We start from the raw sequence: 12665 nt of genomic DNA on the forward strand, positions 1-12665 counted from the left end.
TTGATAGGTTACATGTGGACATTGTAATGCTCCAAGAAACTCACATTGCCCCGCGATCTAGTTGTAAACTGGGGCATAAATGGGCGGAAGTATGCTGCAGTTCAATGTACTCATCATATTCTAGGGGGGTTACTATAATGATCAAAAAGGGTACAAATTTTTCCATGGAAACATCGGTGGCGGACACGTTGGGTAGATGCGTCGTTCTTATGGGTGCACTACGAGGACAGAGGTTGGTCCTTATAAATACATATGGTCCAAACACGGAACCCCCTGAATTTTTCCATGAAATCTACCAAAAACTGCACAATGTGGCAGATAGGATAATACTATAGGGTGGGGGATTTTAATCTGGTCTTGAATGAACAACTAGATCGGTCAGGCTCCATGGTAGAACCACACAGGAATGCTATGAATAAAATGATGGATATTCTGTATGAACTAGCATTGTATGATATTTGGCGCACTAAGAACCCGACATGTACTGAAGCAACGCATACATCTTCCGTGCACAACAGTTGGGCCCGCATAGATTAAATGGCTAGGTTCCGAGACAGCACTACACTGGACCAGCACTATTAAACATCTCCCATGGACACTATCGGATCATAGTCCCATATTATTATCGGTTGATCTTCCTCATTATTTGCCTCCTCCATGTAGCTGGCGCTTTAATGCGAAAGCATTAACCGTTACAGTATACACAGACACAATCACAAACGCCATAACTGAGTTCTTCCTCCTCAATGAGCCCACCACGGACGACCCTGGTCTGCTTTGGGAGGCCTTTAAGGCCACAATACGTGGGGTATGTATGAGTACCAGTGCAGGCATATTAAAAGACATCTGGGGACGATTAACTAGATGTGAGAATCGGCTGGGATCCCTGGAATGTGCATATGAGCAGTCATAAAACCCACAACTCATGGGAGATATAAGGGCTGATATGACCAAACATCAGTCTCTTGCTGAGGATGAACTCAAGTATAGAACCAAGCGTGCGCAAGCTAGGACCTTTGGAGAGGGGGGAAGACCTGGGAAGGTACTAGCGTCGAAAATCTGTGAAGGCCGTGCTTCACAGACGGTTTTGCAGGTTAAAAGTGCTGACGGGGAGATGCAGACTACTACTGAGGGTATATTGCGGGAATTTGTGACCACGTATGGGGCCCGATATGAATCGCGCCACACTGCATCCCCAGAGGAGATAATGCAATATTTGGAAGATTTGGCCATCGCCTGGCTTTCCGATAACCAGAGAGCGTACCTCTCCCTACCAATTACAGTGGAGGAAGTCACGGAGATTATTAAATCGCTACCTAATGGGAAGGCACCTTGGTGATTCACGCAGAACACAGGGAGCTCAGAGCGAGAGACACGAAGCGGAAACGGACCCCGGTTGAATTTTTACACGCCGGTTTCTAATCACAATGCCTGTCCGGTAACTAGGACCACTCCAGACCGACTTTGATTTAAAGCGCCACAGGCCGTTCTCCTTTTGAAAGTGTGCCGAAGAGCCTACATTCATTTTAGAGACAACCGTCAACACTAATTTTGAAATAACCGACGGTAGTTCCAATTCTTGGACCCCCTCTTCAATCTGCACTGCCATACTTCCAATGAATTAGCTTCCTCCAAAAGCGACAGAATAACCGTGCCCTGATGAGAATCCTGAAAGTAATTCTCTGGATTCGAAACGCGTCGGCTAATTAGAAAAGGATAATTCATACACCAGTCACCACTGGTGACATAAGATCCTCGAATTCATCTTCGCATTCCTTTCCTAATTTTCCTTTTTCTCCACTTTTCTTTTGCTTTAATCAAATGCTAAAATGTATTTACCATTTATTGCCATGTATGTTTAAATGTTACTGTCTGTCTTTCATACATTGTTTGTTTAATTAATGATCATATTGAGTCTTGCTCACATTCAGCTTTGACACTGTGGTGTGTTTAAAAGTCTTACTTTGGTTTGATCTTATGCTATACACAGGTCTTGTCTGCTCATAATATGTTTTTTTGACAAATGAAGTATAACTGTTAAATGAAATGGTATAAATAAAAGTACCTGGTTGGAAACGACAGTTTGCGTTTTCAATGTTCCACGAATATGGTTGTAACTGAGTTGTGGAGAGGCACTCTCTTTTTTGATTGCATATACTAGGCCCAGCCTCCCCACTTGTCCATTAGGGCTAAGCTCCCCTGATACAAAACATAGGGCATGGGCTAGATGGAATGAAGTCCTAGCCAACCTGCTTCTAGACAAGAGTGGCAGTTAGCCTGCTCAATTACTGAAATGTTGACACCTAATGGAAACCTGAGAATCTTGCATTATAAATATCTGCATCAAACTTATTATACGCCGGCACGGCTGCATAAATATGAGTTACGACCAGAGGCACGCTGTAAAAGATGTGGGTATGATTAGGCAGATTTTATACATCTGGCATGGCACTGCTTGCCTATACTATATTATTGGAAGAAGGTCATACAAATGCTGAGTGAAATGGTGGGGGTGTCCATTGACTGCACGATTCATACTTGTCTCCTGGGATTGTTATGCAATCTCCGAGCTACTAAACGTAAGTTTTGCTTGATAGCATTGCTGCTTGCAAAAAGAAGAATCTCCTTATGTTGAGATAGTAAAAATGTGCCCACAACCAACCAATGGCTTTGTGATATGGCATATTGTCACAACACCCTGCTCACCTATGAAGATGAGCTGCCGTCGGGATCACGCCTTAAAGACTACTGGTCCTATTTGGTTGAATATGTATGAAATTACCCGATTGTTTGAATTAATGTGGTATATCTATCTGTAATTAATGCTCCTTTACCTATTGATATTAGGTGGTACATTGTCTGTCCGGTGTATGGAAACGATTATTGTTCCCGGATGTGGGATGCGGTAACATGATGGTCTGTATGTTTGTTCTCTGGGTATGTTATGCCTTGAAAATGCTAATAAAAAGAATAATAAAAAAATATATATATGTTAAACAGCAGGTGCAGGATTAATATTATGAGCAGGGTTATCTCTCTAATAATGCTTATTTGCAAAGATGTATTCAGGAAAGTGAATATGTTCCACAGTTTTACAGCCTGGCAGGTGCGCGAATGGAGGGATCAAAATGCCATCACATCACTTTATAAAATGGAGACAAACCATTCAAAAACCGCATCCATCGCAGGAGCGATGTTATACAGACCGCCTGGGCCTGCTGGCCCTTTTCTGAAATCCCTTGAAAATCCTATAGCAGATCAAGCATTGAGATGCTCTTAATTCATTTTTCTAGTAGAAGTAATTCTCCAAATGGATACGATTAATAATAAGAGGTAGTTGTACTAGGGAAATTGATGTTGTCACTTGATCTCTCCAAACATATATTCAATCCCACAAACCAAGAGGGTCATGTGATTGACTAGACATTCTCTATTTGTTTTGATTGTAGAGAATCCACTGTCGCAAGTTTGCTCTGATCATTTTCTGATCAAATTTTCTTTGTCAGCCCATTCAAAAGCACCCATCCACCCTTTGAAATCCCTGACCACAAGGAGAGCCTTTCATAAGATCCACCTGGAGGAATTTAAATGCATTTTGGAAGATAGTGTTCCTTCGGTTGGCCTGGGAGAACTGAGGTTCGAACACTGGATGACTGGGTTAAGGAAGCGAGGGAAAACTTAGCTTCACTTTTGGCCTCCAGATCTAAGAGTCGGTGGTATTCAAGCAGCCTTAGACTAGTGAAAATAATGTAAAGCTCTAGAAAGACAATGGAGGAAAGGCTATACCTGAAAGATTAGGAGATTTATAGATTTATACATTGCCTCTAAAAAGGTATCATGTTGACATTAAAAGTGCAAAACTTGAGTTTTCTTTGAGGGCAAAATTATGGGATCTGCTAATAAAACAAGAGATTTATATTTTAGTTAAAACGTTTCTAACACCCACAGCTGTCGCTATTTTTCACCACTTGGTGTGAACAGCTTGCATCCTATATTCAGTCAAAAAGTCTGTAAATTCGGGCTAGTCTCTCCTCCGGCTTTCTGCGGAATGTTTAGATTCTTAACTTTATACAGAGCACTAGCATTCCACCAATCAAGGTGACATTATCTAATTTTGAGCCTATCTCATTGGAAAGCTTCCTGTGGGAGTTAAGTATTTCAAAATCGAACTCTCCATCTGATCCCTGTCCATTCAATGTAGGTGCGCTAGTTGCATCTGGAATTAACTCTTTATTAAATATGATATGAAACTCCTGTTTAACGCCAGCTAGGGTTCCTAGCCCCTGGAATCAAGCAAGAATTCTGCCTTTACTAAAGAAACCTTCTGCAGATGGTGGAACGCTGTCAAATTAGAGACCAATATCTCTTCTCCCAGGATTCTCCAAGATACTGGAGAAGCATGTTAACCTTCAGTGTCAGAAAGCCATGGATATTGCTGAGAACGCCCCCAGTGTTAACTGTTTTAAAGGGAACGATATTTACAGGTCAGCGTTAAGCCCAGAAAAATGACTTAGTGCTGCCTGGTAAATATGAAGCAGGCCCCTGCGCCATTGGAGCTTCAGAAAAAGTGATTCACCTGTGGCGCAAGGGGCTTACAAATAAGCCCCTTAATGTTTACCTTACCCCTCTTGCTCAGTTATTGGTATCCCCAGGTGCCAAAGTTACATCATATGCTGATGATACCCAGCTATTGTTCTTATGTGGCAAGGGTGACAAGCTCCCTGGGAACTTGATTAAAATCTATCCAATGGCAGTTTTCCATTGGTTTGCAATACATCAGCTTAGGTGTAAGGTTGAGAAGTCAGAGATTTTCTTTTTCGGTGACACCCCACTACCACAGTTGGCAGGTCTTCTTCCTGAAAAGTCCTCTCACCCAGGCCCGCAGAGCAGTATTGTCAGGAACTTGGGGGTGAAATTTGATGGCCATCTGTCATTTAAGCCACAAATACAACCTGTTGTGTGTACATTCTTCGGGATTTTTTGATCACTGAAAACTTTTTTATACTTATTGTCTCCCTTTTCAAAGAAAACAGTAATTCAGGCTCTCATCATGTCAAGACTAGATTGTTTTAACGTGCTTCACCTGGGCCTGCTGGAATATCTTCTAGAGAGACTGCAGGTGGTGCAAAACGTGGCAGCCTGCCTCCTTCAAGCAAGCCGGGCCGAAGACGGCTGTAATGCCAGAAGCCGGTCCCCGGAAGCTTGGTTCCTTTCCAGTAAAAGAATTGGCTTGGTAGTTTGGTCTGCCCTGTTCCCATGATGCACTGGGCCAGGGACAGACTAATTTGCATGTAGCCAGGTTCTGAGCTGGGATGGTGCAGTGAGCTAAAAAACGGTGATGGATCAAGCCCTGATCTGTTGACTGGGTACGAGTGTTCTGCTTAATTCAGATACTCTGTCCATCACCACCCCCTTTTCTGAATCGTTTTGTCCACCATAAGCGTCGAAGGGTATGCTCAGATGTTAGTCCCTTGCTCACTGCACCATCAGGATTCAAGCAAGCCGGGCCGAAGACGGCTGTAATGCCAGAAACCGGTCCCCGGAAGCTTGTTTCCTTTCCAGTAAAAGAATTGGCTTGGTAGTTTGGTCTGCCGTGTTCCCATGATGCACTGGGCCAGGGACAGACTAATTTGCATGTAGCCAGGTTCTGGGATGGTGCAGTGAGCTAAAAAGCGGTGATGGATCAAGCCCTGATCTGTTGACTGGGTATGAGTGTTCTGCTTAATTCAGATACTCTGTCCATCACCACCCCCTTTTCTGAATCGTTTTGTCCACCATAAGCGTGGAAGGGTATGCTCAGATGTGAGTCCCTTGCTCACTGCACCATCAGGATTCAAGCAAGCCGGGCCGAAGACGGCTGTAATGCTAGAAACCGGTCCCCGGAAGCTTGTTTCCTTTCCAGTAAAAGAATTGGCTTGGTAGTTTGGTCTGCCCTGTTCCCATGATGCACTGGGCCAGGGACAGACTAATTTGCATGTAGCCAGGTTCTGAGCTGGGATGGTGCAGTGAGCTAAAAAACGGTGATGGATCAAGCCCTGATCTGTTGACTGGGTACGAGTGTTCTGCTTAATTCAGAAACTCTGTCCATCACCACCCCCTTTTCTGAATCGTTTTGTCCACCATAAGCGTGGAAGGGTATGCTCAGATGTGAGTCCCTTGCTCACTGCACCATCAGGATTCAAGCAAGCCGGGCCGAAGACGGCTGTAATGCCAGAAACCGGTCCCCGGAAGCTTGTTTCCTTTCCAGTAAAAGAATTGGCTTGGTAGTTTGGTCTGCCCTGTTCCCATGATGCACTGGGCCAGGGACAGACTAATTTGCATGTAGCCAGGTTCTGAGCTGGGATGGTGCAGTGAGCTAAAAAACGGTGATGGATCAAGCCCTGATCTGTTGACTGGGTACGAGTGTTCTGCTTAATTCAGATACTCTGTCCATCACCACCCCCTTTTCTGAATCGTTTTGTCCACCATAAGCGTGGAAGGGTATGCTCAGATGTGAGTCCCTTGCTCACTGCACCATCAGGATTCAAGCAAGCCGGGCCGAAGACGGCTGTAATGCCAGAAACCGGTCCCCGGAAGCTTGTTTCCTTTCCAGTAAAAGAATTGGCTTGGTAGTTTGGTCTGCCCTGTTCCCATGATGCACTGGGCCAGGGACAGACTAATTTGCATGTAGCCAGGTTCTGAGCTGGGATGGTGCAGTGAGCTAAAAAATGGTGATGGATCAAGCCCTGATCTGTTGACTGGGTACGAGTGTTCTGATTAATTCAGATACTCTGTCCATCACCACCCCCTTTTCTGAATCGTTTTGTCCACCATAAGCGTGGAAGGGTATGCTCAGATGTGAGTCCCTTGCTCACTGCACCATCAGGATTCAAGCAAGCCGGGCCGAAGACGGCTGTAATGCCAGAAACCGGTCCCCGGAAGCTTGTTTCCTTTCCAGTAAAAGAATTGGCTTGGTAGTTTGGTCTGCCGTGTTCCCATGATGCACTGGGCCAGGGACAGACTAATTTGCATGTAGCCAGGTTCTGAGCTGGGATGGTGCAGTGAGCTAAAAAACGGTGATGGATCAAGCCCTGATCTGTTGACTGGGTACGAGTGTTCTGCTTAATTCAGATACTCTGTCCATCACCACCCCCTTTTCTGAATCCTTCTGAAATGGACATTTTTGAGATCTGGATTGGCTTCTGATTAGAAAAAGAACTGGTGCTGGTGCTGACTATGAGGCTGTTAACCAATCAGGGACTGCGCACCATAGAGCCAGGTTCAGCTTCCATCCTCCCATCCAAAATCTGAGATCTGCCAATAAACTATTGCCAGTGATTCCCAGATTAAGGAAGGACAGGAGGTTGATCATTGGCTTTTCTGAGTGCCACTGCTTTGAACATTTGCAAACAAAACAGGTGATGGACCGAATGTGGATCAATGTCACACATTCACCCCAGTCCAAAGATCTGGGCCCAAATCCATCATTTTTTTGCACTCCACACCACCCTGGGTTAGACAATGGCGATATGCAAATCAGCTCTGACCCTGTGCCCCATGGGAACAGTCCAGTCCGAACTACAAAAGCCATGTCCTTCCCAGAACGGAATCAAGCATCCGAGGCCCGGACCGGTTTCGAGGTAACACCTCTCATCAGCCCGGCTAGCTTGACTCCAGTGGTGTGGAGTGCCTGGGACCCACGTCTGAGCATCCCCAGCGCACTTATGGCGAATTTGCAAACAAAACAGGTGATGGACCGAATGTGGATCAATGTCACACATTCACCCCAGTCCAAAGATCTGGGCCCAAATCCATTGTTTTTTTGCACTCCAAACCACCCTGGGTTAGACAATGGCGATATGCAAATCAACTCTGACCCTGTGCCCCATGGGAACAGTCCAGTCCGAACTACAAAAGCCATGTCCTTCCCAGAACGGAATCAAGCATCCGAGGACCGGACCGGTTTCGAGGTAACACCTCTCATCAGCCCGGCTAGCTTGACTCCAGTGGTGTGGAGTGCCTGGGACCCACGTCTGAGCATCCCCAGCGCACTTATGGCGAATTTGCAAACAAAACAGGTGATGGACCGAATGTGGATCAATGTCACACATTCACCCCAGTCCAAAGATCTGGGCCCAAATCCATCGTTTTTTTGCACTCCACACCACCCTGCTTGGAACAAACATCTGTTAGATCTGCAGGCTGTTTCTAATCTGTCAGCCTTTAAAAAAAAGGCTGAAAACTTGGCTTTTTAGTTAGGTTTGAACTAAAGTCCTATCCTCTGATCTTTGGTTCCTGCACCTGGACACTCTGATGAGTAGCTGTACACATTATAAGTCTAATTTCATCATCATCATACAGGTTATGTTTCAGCGACAATATGAGTATATATAGCTCTAAACAGGAGGCGAATATTGATTAGCTGTGATCTTTCTTAGGTAATATTTCCATGCTGCAACTTGTTCAGCGACAACGTCGAGTACTAACTACACCTTTTACTTTACAAGAAGTAGAAGTGGGTAAATCTTTAGCAAGTGCGAAAGTGTGTGGAGAGTATGGTATCCCGGTCAATTTTTTTTAATTGTTTTTAGATATTTTGATTCAACAGATTTTGCAATTTGCTAATGATACATTGAATGGAGGAAATATTCCAGTGTTGTTTAATGCAGCTGAAGTTGAAAGTTTTCTTTTAAAAGATCAAACTCCCGAAAATATGAATTCATGTAGACCAATCAGCTTCCTAAATACCGACTACTACATAATAATGAAATTGTTAACAAATAGAAAGAATATTGTGGTGGGTACACAAATTGATAAAGATCAGTGTGGATTTATAACAGGCAGACAACTTTCTCTAATACACATTCCTTGATAACCTCGTAATGCTTCTAGAAAACCAGAACTTGACTTTTCCAACAAGCACTGGCAAAACCAAAACATCTGGCTTTATTGCGCCAATACGTGTGAACATTTGTATTCACAAATGCTCAACATGTGGAAAAGAGAGGCAACCGAAAAAGGCAATTAAGTTGCCAAAGAAATGTCCTTGAGTCTTCAGATGCTAAAAGGAATTCTAATTTTATTGGCTTCAACCCAGTTCATATGCAGCCAACGCGTTTCTCCCTAAACAGTGCTTCATCAGGGCTGCAAATATAACATGTTTACATCAGTATATTTGTATACAGATGAAAGCCAATGTATATACAAAATATCGGTGTCAAAAATACATTCTTGGAATTTAGACAAAGTGTCAAAACACCGCTGGTCCAGATGCACAGTGGATTTAACAGAACATAAGTTACACCTGCATCCAAGTCAGTATGCCCAGAGAAGAGTCTCAAGAAAGCAAAGAAAAGAAACAACGAGAGGAGCTGTGAATGTGAAAGAAATTCCAGGACTGTAGAAAGCACAGGAACCCAGACCGTTACACCCATGGCAAAAACGCAAGCGCAAGGTATAAACCTATGTTGATGAAAAACCTCAACTAAGAATAAAGACCAATGTGCAAAGGCCCAGGTGAGTAAAATGGTGTCAGATAATAACATTCTGACCCCCTCACCAATATAAACACCAGCACACGGTTCGTGGGGTGGAAGGTGTCAGAATGATGCGTCCAATAGCGCAAATACTTTGAGGTCGTTCTGTTTTAAAAAAAATTAGAAATCAGATACTCCCTCTCGTGTAGGAGACATAAATAGTTACAAGGATATGCTGAGAATAAGACATAAAATACCTGGTTAATCTAAACCTGGACATACAGGGTGTGACACTATTAAGCCACCCCTGTTAACATAGTTTAACCACAAGGTGTATACAAAGTCATAAAAATAACTGATTCAAAACGGAATAAGGAAAAGGGGGCCTAATGTCAGCCAATTGCCCTGGGCAAGATACCCAATTATTAGCAACAGAATCATACTGAGGTCATGTAGAGGGAATGTCATAAAATGTGCCCTGTACAGGTCCATAGCTAATGTACAGAACAGATTTACAGAAAATGAGATTAAAACATACTAAGTGCATACTGGGAAATTATCATACAAAATTATCATATGCCCTGCACAGGTAAATAACTGGTACTCAGAGCACATATACATAAACGAAACCCACAATGGGCCAACGGAACGGGTACAGCTGGGTGGCAGATGGGCCATCCGACTCATGTAAAAGATGAAGGTGGAATAGTCACAAATACAAAAAGACGAGTCCCCAATGTACACGCAGCACGTTTCTAATAGGTGGCCCCGGACTCTGACTTGCCCAAATGCAGCATTCGTATCCATACATTTATGTGTGGAAACGATTTTACAAACAGCCATCAGAATGGATAACGCTAAGTGGCTAAACACCAGTCCTTCTCTATAAAATAAGGGTACACTAATCAGGAGAGTATAACATGCACATCCCAACTCTTACACGGCAAGGTACCTATCAGTGACTCGCAAAATAGCATTTGTACATGCCAGGAACCTGTTTTTCCAGTCTCAAACGGGCCGATCTCCTGTTAGTTACAATGGGCCACAGTTATGAACATATTTTGCGTTTGCAAACAGGTTGATTAGTAGAATCAGCCCGTTTGCGAATGCAAAAAAGACTTTTCATATGTTTCAAACCCTATTTTGCAATACCTTAACCTGTTACCGAATCGCAAAATGGGTGTACAATTTGGCATTTGGAAGAGACCTTTTTAGGGCGTCCCTTTCAAATACCGAATCGCAGCGGTATGTATGAATGTTTTGACCATCAATGCAATTGCAAAACATACTTCAAGTTGGTGGCAAACCATTCGCAAATTTACTTTTAAACGCTTCATTAAAAAAAAAGAGTGCTTTACTGAAAAGTAATTACAGGCATGGTGGTCTACTGACCCTGGCAGGCCACCATCCTCGTTATTTTAGTAATTCTTAGGAAGTCATAAATTGTGACCAATTCATTAATATTAATGAGGTAGGTCGATTTGCGATCCCCTAGGAATCACTAAATGAAACTCTTGGAGTTTCATACATTGGAACAAGGGATTACCTAAATGCAATTGTCTGAATATCGCAGTTAGGTAATTGCTATTCCAAATGTTGATATGTGGCCCAATATGTCTGGCAGGGAGCTGTGCTGTCACACCAGATTTTAAAATAGTTACCATATTTCCATCACAGACTGTAGTATGACCCAGAATGTGCAGATGCTTGAAGGAATGTGTGCGACCACTTTGAAGGATGGGTTAAGGTAGACACATGCCTTTGTGCCGTGCAAGGCCCTTTTCTAAATGTGTTTTGGGACAGAAACAGTGTGGTATATTCTCTCTAGAAGTTTGTTCCTGCAGATTGCAGTAGCGCCGCAGGTGTTCTTTGACTTAATACCGGGGAATTTTAGGCCACCACCATCCGAGCTACCTCGACGCCAGGAGCCCTCGATTATTGCTGTGTGCCACTTGTTCACGTCATCCTCTTCCAGAGCATCTGGAGTTAAGTTGCAGATCTCAATGTTGGAAAAATTTTGCAGGAAGTCTTGGAAGGACATCCTAGGGGGTGCAAAAGGATGGAAGTACAGAGAGGATAGGTATTTGTGATACAAACTTCAGGTGAAGGTGAAATAAGGAGATTTAAGGGTGGGGCGATACATTTTAAACAAAATCATATCTACAACCAAATTATTACAGAGTAAGAGAGTAAAATACAAGTTTTGCTCAGTGTTTTAAACGGCAAATGTTACAAGATACATTTTTTTCAGATCTGAGTCAATCATATAATGCTGGAATGGATACTCTGACCCCAAGCGCCTAGCCAACTTCTACAGCCAAGACCTCTTGCTCAACTAATGTTATGTTACAAGGCCCCACAATCGACATGCCCAACTCCTGCTCTGGTGCAAATCAATCCCTCCACCAGTGCATAAGGATCCTGCTACATTGTTGCATCCGGGCCTCTGCTGTGAGGCAAGAACCATGGCTGTACCATTGCATAAGGACCCTCTTGCATCACTGTATCCATATTTCTAAGTCCCGCGGATATGCTTAATTTTTAGGCAATAGACTAGAGTTTAACAGCAAGCAAGCAAAAAGGTAAAACATACAATGCACACAAATCTACTCAGGGCCAGATGTAGGGTGGTGCGACCAGTGCAACCGCACTGGGCGCTGACCTGGAGCTGGGTACTGACCTCAGGGCGGAGGAACTGTGTTTAGCAATAATGTACGATGTAAAAGCACTTGCTGCAGAGTTCCTTGTGGGCTCAGGTTTCATAGCAATAACAATGGTATACCTCTTGTGATTATTGTTCCTGCTAGAGAGAGATTTCAGAGTTGTGTCTAGTGGCAGGTATGACTCGGCACAGAGGGTTAATAAGCCTGCTGCAAAGAAAAAAACAGTATTGAATGTGGTAGCTGAGACAGCCTTTACCATGCTTTAAAACAAATGAAATGTATTTGAAAGAGGGGCTATGGAGAGATGAGGGGCACTTTTGCCAGGCGGAAGTGAGAGAATTCGAGGAGGTCAAATGGGGGCAAAAAAAAAAGATTGTCGCCACTAGCGCTATAGTTGGCCCTAAACCTACCCTTGTTTTGGCAGTGCAAAGTGCTTCATCCACTGACCCCTTTCAGGGTCTAATGAAAGCAAGAACAAGCATTTGCAATGCAATTGGTCTCACCTTTGGAACCTTATAAGTGTTTAGTCATGCAGTATATTATAGCA

At 43.6% G+C, this 12665-nt stretch overlaps 1 protein-coding gene across 1 annotated transcript in view; it reads right to left on the bottom strand.

Moving 5' to 3' along the window:
- LOC147706795 (calpain-1 catalytic subunit-like) overlaps window positions 1–12665 on the bottom strand; it is a 590138-nt gene that overhangs the window by 209744 nt on the left and 367729 nt on the right. The window contains exon 9 of the mRNA XM_086925927.1: window positions 11337–11497. Within this exon, the coding sequence (XP_086782053.1) occupies window positions 11337–11497 (161 nt within the window). The remainder of the gene's footprint in view (window positions 1–11336; window positions 11498–12665) is intronic.

Source organism: Lissotriton vulgaris, chromosome 6, assembly GCF_964263255.1.
Source record: "Lissotriton vulgaris chromosome 6, aLisVul1.2, whole genome shotgun sequence".
Taxonomy (NCBI): domain Eukaryota; kingdom Metazoa; phylum Chordata; class Amphibia; order Caudata; family Salamandridae; genus Lissotriton; species Lissotriton vulgaris.